This window comes from Panicum virgatum, chromosome 6N, assembly GCF_016808335.1.
Source record: "Panicum virgatum strain AP13 chromosome 6N, P.virgatum_v5, whole genome shotgun sequence".
Lineage (NCBI taxonomy): Eukaryota > Viridiplantae > Streptophyta > Magnoliopsida > Poales > Poaceae > Panicum > Panicum virgatum.
The window spans coordinates 28767004-28776835 of NC_053150.1; the positions used below are offsets into that span (position 1 = coordinate 28767004).

The window sequence follows — 9832 nt, forward strand, 5'->3', positions numbered from 1 at the left end:
ATATTGTAGCGATAATGAAGGTCCAACAATCCCTGATGATGATGAAGGTATTAGTTTGACTTACTGAACTCTTTAGTTTTTTTCTATTGGAAAATATTTTCATTAGTAGCACATATATTGAACCATCTTGTCTTCTACAGAGGATGAATAGGAGAACCAAGGGGCCAGGAACCTGTAGGCAAGGGGCTTTGAATAACAAGCTGTGAAGAAGTGAAGAATATCATGTGGTTTGCCCTATGCATTTGTAACTGAAATATGAACCCGCATGTATGCATATCTTTCTATTGTTGTACTTTAGTTCAGAGGATCGTGGAACTGGATGGTTGTTTCTGTTTATTGCTCAAAGTCTAGAGGGGCATCAAACTGGAGCATCTTGGTATTTGTTACATCTGACTACCTGTATGAACTATGTTCTTGATCATATTATGTGCCAAATCAAATGTTCAACCAAATATTCGATTAAGACATTAAATCTCAGAAGATTCGATTCAGACATAGTTGCATACATGATCCATTAATCAAATTCAAAGACAGACACAAGCAGTAAATGTAATTGTCTTAGAGCAAGTTGTCCAAACTGCCGCCGTAGATGGCACAAGCAGTAGTGTGGTGCATATCTAATGTAACAATAAGAAATTGATCTGCACAAGCAACGACTAGCCACATCTCCTGCCAGTGCCATCACTGGCTGCCTAGCTCGACGTCGCCTAGCGACCTTCTGCAGGGCACGCCGAGTGCCCGTCCCCCGTCCGTGCACCGGCGGGTCACAGAGGTCAGTGAGTGGAGTTGGGTAGGGCCAACTGGGCCGCTAGTGACAGCTTCTCAAATTCAGTATTACTGGTGGTAAAATACTAGCTAAATACGATAGTTCTCGAAAACGGCCGAAAGAGACTGAAATTGTTTTCGTTTCCATTACCGGAAGAAAATACCATTTTCGTTTCCGCATAGATCAGTTTTTGGATGGAGGAGAGGAATGGATGGAGAGGCTGTTGGATTTCCCACCCTTTGACTAGCTTTATATTCATTTACCTAGTTATTTAACTATAAATTTTATCTAGTTTTTTGGAGATGCTCTTAGGTAAGTAACGAAGGACTAACAACATTAACCTATACACACACACACACGACCGGATGAGCACGTTCACTACTGCATAAAACACCCTTTCACTGCTATCACTGCTGGTTATGGGCAGAGCAAGGAGGGCCCATGTTCGAATCCTGGATACCACGCGCTTGATTAAGAATGCATCATACTACAAAGTAGTACTGCAGCTTGATACGGATTTATGTGATTAAGAATATATCATACTACTCTCGCAAAAAAATATATCATACTACAAAATATTAGTTGAAGCGTGATGATGAATAGTACCAAATGGAATAAAGATTTGATCACTACATCAAATCCTTTAACTAACATAGTCTCTTTTGGTTTGAAATAATTAAGCATGATCGACTATGTATGTCTCTCTGTGTGTGTGTCTATATATATATATATATATATATATATATATATATATATATATATATATATATATATATATATATATATATATATATATATATATATATATATATATATATATATATAACGTGTACATATGCATCAGAATCCAATTTAAGAGAGGGACACAACATAGAAATATGTCATTTCTTCCTTAATGTTTAAATTTAAATTTTAAAGAACTTTTGAACACCTATTTGTTTTATCTTAGATGAAGAAAAATAATAACTTTCAAAAAAAAGATGAGGAAAAATAATAAAAAGAATGGAAGCCAACAATTAGAGGTGGCTGTAGGCGCCCTCTTCCCCAAAAAGCCACATGCGCGTCGAAACCCGCCAACGCCAAAAATTTGGAGGGCGAAATTATTTCCTCCGAAACCATGGGCGCGTCCAGACCCCGCCACTCAAAAAAAATTCGGGCAGAAATTACAATTCTGTCCTAAGACATATGCAACTTGTATGGGCACACCAAGGGTAAAGTGGTAAAAATTCGGACCCCATATAACCTACCCGTGCGCTTCTTGAACCCTAACCGAGCCCATTTCGCAAACTAATTACATGATTGTTTTTTTGTCAGTTGAACATACTACCATCACAGAGCAAGTGCATAGGGGAAGAACTTTGGGAAAAGGACTTGAGAGGATAAGCAGAGGCTTAGGCACTAAGTTAGCAATCCACATTTCTGAAGGGAACAAACGGCCAGAGACACCAATGCAAGCTGCAAAGCTTGCATCAGAGGGAGGGATTGTTCTTAGGCAACACATACCTATCCTTCCACACTGGAAGGAGTACAAGAAGGATCCCTCTATCCTTACAGACTACATTGGCAAAGTTGCTGTGAGTATCACAAATCCTGGTCAATAAATTTACTATATCCCTTTGCATTCTACTATCTAATTTTGATACTCTACTAGGTTCAATTTACCATGGACACCAATTCTAAGCCAGTCAAAGATGCATGTGTTGACATGCTCAAGGGTGGGCAACGTCAAATGAGACACAGGCTCAAAAAACAGTACTTTGATGATGTCCCGGCTAATCAAGTTAGAACTACATCGCCGGTGAATAGTATGACTGATGAGCAATGGAGAGCCTTGGTGGCAATGTGGTCAAGCCCAAGACACAAGGTATGGAAGTACATGATGCTTTGTTAATTATTGCCTTGCACAGTTATGTGCCTGATGTAATTGTGCCATTTGTAGGAGAAGTGCCAGAAATACAAACTGAATCGTGAGTTTGTTAAGTTACAGCAGCGCACAGGCTCTCGGTGCTACATTGCACACCGCTTTGCTGTGGTAAGGAATACTAAACACTTCGCATCTGTGTTCACTACTTTCACTTACACTTATCCTATGTGGAGCTAACAAGTTCTAAATTGTATTGCATATAATTTTAGACCGAAATGCTATATCCCGATGCACCACCCAATGCAATTGAACTTTTCAAGGAGTGCCATCTTAGCAAAAAGAAAGGCCTTGCTGAGCCAGTCCAGAAGGCTATTGTAAGTAATTGTTTCCTTCTAAATTTTGTGCACTGGTGTGAATAAATATATGCTACTTGAGGGCTTTTCCCTAGTTTCCAATCCTATGCTGTTATTTTTTTATGATCAGTCTGCAAAAAGATGAATAAATTCATATGTAGTGTGACCACACATGACATATTTCTTTCACATGCATGAAAATTATCATGGCAATCAGATTCTAATTAAGATTGTTATAAGGAACCTTTGTGTGTGTGTGTAAATTTTCAACAGAAGTACAGAACTACATTCTAACATTACATCATACAATATTTGATTAGTTATTCACTGAACAAATCTCTAATTTCTGTTATTTAATATTCTTTACCTGCTCCTTTGGCTTTACCATGAGCCACATCACCTGTTATTTAATATTCGTTATATGAATGATGTAGAGATTTAAATTTTTATTGATTCTGAACATTCCTGTTGGAGCTATGCATTGCTAAACTAGCACTTCTAATACCAAATTTTTAATGATGATTTCCATGTCAGTTTACTATGATCAAATTTGATGTATAGCTTTCGCTTGAAACTTATATCTAATATTTTGTTATCCTTTCATTGCTAGGATGACATGAACGCTATTATGGCAGCTCCAGTTGAAGATGAACAGCAACCCAATACTGCAATTGAAGCAGTTTCTCAAGTTCTACCATCAAGTAAATTCCTTCAAAATGTAGGCCTTCAGCCAGCCTTGAAGAAAAGATCTAGCCGAGCTGAAACTTTGCGTGTGCAAGAGCTTGAAGCGCAACTTGAGAAGGAGAAACAAGACAAAGAGGAACTTCGACAAAAGCTTGATGGTCAACAACAAGAGATAGACAACCTAAAGAAACAGTCAGAAGAAGCAAGACAGAAGCATCTAGAAGATGTTGGAGATCTCAAGAAGCAATTAGAAGAAAACAATGCTCTCCTTCGTGGTTTGATCAGCTTCAATCAGAGTCAGTAATAGGTGAATACTTATCCCTAACGTGGTTTATGCTTTCATGGGACTATGGTATTTTGGGAATATTATAGCTAACTTTGGATCTAGGAGTTGATGTGTCTAGATGTGAACACTAGGTCCTTTTTGGCTTGAAGTGCCATACTGCTCTGCTGTTTTGTGAACCTGTTGGTTGCCAAATGTGCAAAATGTGAAGATCCTGTTATGTGTGTGGATCTAGATGGTGGTTGTCATATTTTGTGAGATGGTTCTGTTGGTGGAATATATGGATTATTGCTATGTCAATGAACTATTGAACTGTGATAATATTATGTGAATGAAGTATGGTTATGTTATTCTATACTACAAATACCATTTTGTGAGCTGGATGTGGATGTGTTGGGTTACAAATGAGATTAAATTAGCATTATACGATTTATGTTTGGACGGCCACAATAGTTGGGCAGCACTATAGTGGGCTGGTCTCATGTTGGCCCAACTGCGGGCCTTGATATGAGCTGGGCCAACATGGATTGGGTCCAGCTACAAATGGACTTCGCATGGGTTGGGTCAAGCATAGTTGGGCCTCAACATGAGCTGAGTTATCTAAATATGTCTGGGTTAGGCTGCAAGTGGGCCTAAACATGGGCTGAGTCAGGCTACTAGTGGGTCTAAACATGGGCTGGGCCAGGTTGTAAATGGGTCTAAACATGGGCTGGACCAGGCTACAAGTGGGCCTAAAAATAATGTGGGCCAGATAAATTATGATGAAATAAAAACGTCACAAGGTAGAGCTACGTCAGAACCACATCACCCAGCTTGATCCTATGTGGCGAAATCACATTCTACAGCTTATGACAATTTTCTCTCCAACAATAACGATTCTAATGCGTCATAAAAATCTGTGATGATAAATATATCGTCATAAAATCTATGACAATTTTAATATATTTCGTCACTGATTGTCATTAGTGACGCACATTCAATGACGAACTTTTTTTTGTCACAAAGTCGTCATAGATTAGATACAATGACAAATATTTAGTCTTCTGTGACACAATCTAATCGTCATGGAAGGCCAAATTTCTTGTAGTGTGGTTTTGATTTGATTTGATCCCTGATGGTTGCTAACTTCAACTCCGAAGGCTGAACTGCATATGGTATTACTCATCGGGCAGCAATTCTTCGGACTTTTGGTTCTTTTGGATCCACCCTTCAGACACATGACGGATCAAAAGTCAATATACTGCAGAATTGATCCGTTCATTAGAAAAAGGTAAAGATATATAAAATACACATATTATATTTTGGAAAATAATTCTACACCTAATTTTCACATTTGCTCATACAAAAAATCACCTTGGAAGTTAGGCCAGCATTGACAGGGAGAGATATAAGACGTGTAGTGGTTGTAAGATATTAGATGTTAAGCAGTGACGATTACTGCCATTGGGGACCTACAAAGGGATAATGTGTGCAGTTGTCCGTTAGGAACTCTTGAGGCTCAGCTTGGTTTTCTGTTGTTTTTTCAACACAAAACCACGGTGATGGACAGTACTAACCGTTCGTAATCAAACCAGAAGTAAAATTAAGGATACATCTTACAACCACTGCAGTCTGCAGGTAGTGACGGGATCAGTAGTAAAGCCCTTAGTTTGTTAGTAGGGTATTTTGTTTTTCTTTCAAGAGAAATGTACGTAGTACCCATTTCCCAAACATTAAAGGGACTACATATTCTACAGTCTAGTCTAGCGAATAGCAAATATTTTCAGTTTTGTTCACACAGTGTGAAGTTGAAATTATCATATCGGGAGCAGAGTTGTCCAAAGAACTCCGTAGCCTACTATGCTGTCAATACTAACTATACTATTATGTCACAATCACATTTGCCCCAGTCCCATGTGTTACGTCTTTTTAACCAATTTTTATTCGATATGTTCAATACCGCACCTGTGATCAAATATGGGGCTTAATCTTTTTATTACGGTTTGAGAACGCTAGGCATAACCAATGGTTATCCTCAGCTGATCGTACTTCACGGCTACGGACATGTCCTTTTCCACCCAATACATCGTACAAGCACCGCATCTTCTTGCTTACAAAAATACAGAACGGTAGCTATATATACCCTGCAACTCTTCCATATCGAATCACCAAATCAATTGGACGACAGTGCACAATTGCAGCAGTAGAAACCAACTGCCTGACCGACCATGGCCATACCAAAGGCTTTGCTTCTCACAATCCTCGGCTGCGCCTTCTTCTGCAGTGCTGCCCTTGCTGCTCGTGACCTGAGCGATGACTCAGCCATGGTGGCGAGGCACGAGCAGTGGATGGCCCAGTACAGCCGTGTCTACAAAGATGCTGCCGAGAAGGCTCGGCGGTTCGAGGTGTTCAAGGACAATGTTAAGTTCATTGAGTCATTCAACGCCGCTGGGAACTGCAAGTTCTGGCTCGGCGTCAACCAATTCGCAGACCTCACCAACGACGAGTTCAGGGCCACCAAGACTAACAAGGGCTTCCGACCTAGCCCGGTGAAAGTCCCTACCGGATTTAGGTACGAGAACGTAAGCATTGATGCGCTACCAGCGACCATCGACTGGAGGACCAAGGGTGCTGTCACTCCCATCAAGGATCAGGGCCAATGTGGTAAGTACACACTTAGTAGGATGATACAGTACTTGTCCCAACTCAATTTACCGAAACTATTTTATATAAGAACATTGTCAATTGCAGGCTGTTGCTGGGCATTCTCGGCTGTGGCCGCCACAGAGGGCATTGTGAAAATCAGCACCGGCAAACTCATCTCACTCTCCGAGCAAGAGTTGGTTGATTGCGATGTCCATGGTGAGGATCAGGGATGCGAGGGTGGTTTGATGGATGATGCCTTCAAGTTCATCATCAAGAATGGTGGACTAACCTCTGAATCCAGCTATCCTTACACAGCTGCGGATGGTAAGTGCAAGAGTGGATCAAACAGTGCAGCGACCATCAAGGGCTATGAAGATGTGCCGGCCAACGATGAGGCTGCACTGATGAAGGCAGTGGCGAACCAGCCCGTGTCGGTGGCAGTGGACGGGGGAGACATGACATTTCAGTTCTACTCAGGTGGTGTGATGACTGGCTCCTGTGGTACTGACTTGGACCATGGAATCGCAGCCATTGGTTATGGAAAAGCCAGTGATGGGACCAAGTATTGGCTGATGAAGAACTCATGGGGCACGACTTGGGGTGAGAATGGTTACCTGAGGATGGAGAAGGATATTTCGGATAAGAAGGGCATGTGCGGTCTTGCCATGGAGCCTTCCTACCCCACTGAGTAGGCATGAAGCTAGACCTTCATAAGCCTCGAGTTCGATCAAACAAAAACACTTATGTATAGCCATGGATAATGCTTCTATGTCTCGTGATGTATAGCTGGTTCATGTGTGTCTGTAAATTGTGTTTGAAATAATCTTTATGCATATTCTGGAGTTCAATACTTAATGATTGATGAATACATGCTGGTTTTTGTGCAAGATCTAGTAAACTTGAATGCAGTAAGCCATGCAGAGTCCATTTCTCGGCACCAGGCCCATGAAACAGCAGTGCAAAAATCATCAAGGGCTTGTTTCATTGTATAGGATTTATTCCGGATGGGGAATAATATGTATAACAAGAAACTTGTGATTGGTAACAAGAGACCGGAATTTATTCTTGGTTGAAACTAATTGCAATAAAATAGACTCATGATACGTACAACAAGAGAGTGGACCTCGCTCCTTCCACCCTCCCCCTTCCTCGCCTCGCTTGCTTCACCACCGTGCAGTGCTAGAGCCCTCTTCCCGAGCTTGCCGCCACTGTGGATCCACCGCCTCTCCTCGACTTCTGTGCATCACCAGAGCTCTGCAACTTGGTAGGGATCGCCGTTGGCCCCTTTTCCCCTCTCCCTTGCTCCCATGTGCTCCGGATTTCGCGATCCTCGTGTGCTGCCGGTGGTGTTTGGACGGGAGCTAGGGGTGGGCTTTGGTCCCAGCCTACAGGCCGTCCGTGTTTGCGAGCGGGTCAGTCGGCGTGTGGGTGTGGCACGACTTCAGCGAGCCAGGCAAGGCCCAGTTTCTCCTGCACGACCAGCGGGAGGAGGCCCTCTTGGGCCGTCTAAGGCGAAGCGTTCAGTCAGTCTGCGAAGGCCTCGCTACGAGTATGTTATCCTAATTGGTTAAACAGTAAATAGTCGGTCACCCTTTGTTTAGTGTTTAGGCCGTTTAAATGGAGGTAAATGTCCAAAATAGTTTGGCATAGTAATATTTAAATATACATATTTATGTACTTAAATGTCAAATATGCTAGAAAGTCTACATATTTGCACATGTAAAATGTAACTATTCTGCCAAATAATCTTTTTGAAAGAAAGCTAAATCCCACAACATTTCATTACTTACGATGCTACTTGGTTCAGTATTGATTGTAGTAGTTCTAATCCTCCTATTGACTAAATTATGAATTAAATGATCATTTCTCTCATTTAATCAAGTTTAAATCGACTCTATTTAGATGATTTAGATGGATTTTAATGGTTTAAATGGGTTTAAACGATCCAACTGTTTAATTCACCATTTAGGGCCTAAACGACATCGGTCAGCTCTGTCTACCGTTTAAACGGATTAAACAGCTGTTTATGCGAACAGAAGCAGGGCTGGTGGGGACCCTCAAGAAGGTCAGGCTCGCTCGACGGACTGCATCAGTCAACCTACCAAACTTTTCTCAGGTAAGTCTTTACAGTTCCCCCTTTGCCTCCGTTTTAATTCTCCGATGATGGGAAATCTTTTTTGATATTTTTGAACAAGTTCTGGTTCCTCTAGGATGAACACGCCTGATTAGACAGGAGGCGGCGGTGCAGCGACGAGTCGAGGAGTTGACCCGCAAGCTTGAGGCCGCTCGAGCGTCAAAGCTTCGCGAGCGTGACCGCACGACTGCTGCCAAGCATGAGCTTGCCGCGGCCAATCGGCTTTGGACACGCAGTTGGTGCTGTGAGCAGAGCGGGTGGCCCGAGTGCTTTCTAAGGGCCAAGCTAAGTCCAAGGGGCAGCGAATCACCCAGTTGGAGGTGAAGCTGACCTAGAAGGCGGAGGGACTCAGGATCATTGAGTAGGCCATAGCTGGTAAGGGACTCGTTCAAACTATCCTGTCAATCCGTGTCAAATTCTGTGGCCTCTAACTCCTGTTTTGCTCGCATTTAGAATTAAGGGAGAGGAATAAGCTCCTGGGGGATGAGTTGAAGCGGTCAGAGGATGCTCGCCATGTCGCTGAGTCCGAGCTGCCGGCCACCCAGGGGGTGGTGACGTGGAACACGCAAGCGCTGGCGGATTCCCTTGAGAGGAGCAAGGTCCTAGAGGAGGATCTCAGTCAGTTCCAGGGTGCAGCACAATCGGTGGTCAGGGAGGTCCTCGGGCCTCGCCCGGGATCAAGCGTGCTTGTCGTCGATCCTATCGAGATTCCGAGCAAGGTAGCAGGGCTCATTTCCAATGGAGTCTTCCGTGGCACCTCGGGAGTGTTAACATCAATGTCGTCACACCACCCAAACCTAGACTTTGCAGTGATGGGAAGAGGCTACACCACCGGGTGGACCACCGACCAGCTCCGTGAACTTTGATAGAGTTTTGTGCTGATCGCGATATCGATTGTGGTGGCAACCAGTGCATAGTGGGTGAAAGCGGCATGACACTCGGAGATAGAGGCGACCCTGGGCCGCACTGGCGTTCGAGCAGCTGAAGTAGGGTCGAGTGCTGCCCCGACCGCACTGGCTTCCAGCTAAGGGGATCCTCCGGTTGACCCTACACAGCAGCCTCTCCCGTTCATGTCGATGGCCAACGCGGATGGGATGCCACTGTAAAAACATTTGTCACGTGG

At 43.1% G+C, this 9832-nt stretch overlaps 2 protein-coding genes across 2 annotated transcripts; both read left to right on the plus strand.

Annotated features, from left to right (window-relative positions):
- Nucleotides 1-2061: 2061 nt before the first annotated feature.
- LOC120677472 lies at nt 2062-4305 on the plus strand. Its single transcript, XM_039958625.1, has 5 exons — nt 2062-2340; nt 2418-2630; nt 2706-2798; nt 2900-3004; nt 3594-4305. The coding sequence occupies exons 1-5, from the start codon at nt 2062-2064 to the stop codon at nt 3969-3971; spliced, it is 1068 nt and encodes a 355-aa protein (XP_039814559.1). The 3' UTR covers nt 3972-4305.
- Nucleotides 4306-6157: 1852 nt separating this feature from the next.
- Nucleotides 6158-7267, plus strand: LOC120680073 (senescence-specific cysteine protease SAG39-like). The gene is made up of 2 exons (XM_039961717.1): nt 6158-6593; nt 6681-7267. The coding sequence occupies exons 1-2, from the start codon at nt 6158-6160 to the stop codon at nt 7265-7267; spliced, it is 1023 nt and encodes a 340-aa protein (XP_039817651.1).
- The last annotated feature ends 2565 nt before the right edge of the window (nt 7268-9832 follow it).

Bases quoted from the DNA above. Each gene is read 5' to 3' on its own strand.
- LOC120677472 (XM_039958625.1), top strand. From the start codon at position 2,062: ATGATTGTTTTTTTGTCAGTTGAACATACTACCATCACAGAGCAAGTG. The intron at 2,631-2,705 runs GTATGGAAGTAC...TGCCATTTGTAG, and splicing joins GGTCAAGCCCAAGACACAAG to GAGAAGTGCCAGAAATACAA. The intron at 3,005-3,593 runs GTAAGTAATTGT...TTTCATTGCTAG, and splicing joins AGCCAGTCCAGAAGGCTATT to GATGACATGAACGCTATTAT.
- LOC120680073 (XM_039961717.1), top strand. From the start codon at position 6,158: ATGGCCATACCAAAGGCTTTGCTTCTCACAATCCTCGGCTGCGCCTTC. The intron at 6,594-6,680 runs GTAAGTACACAC...TGTCAATTGCAG, and splicing joins CAAGGATCAGGGCCAATGTG to GCTGTTGCTGGGCATTCTCG.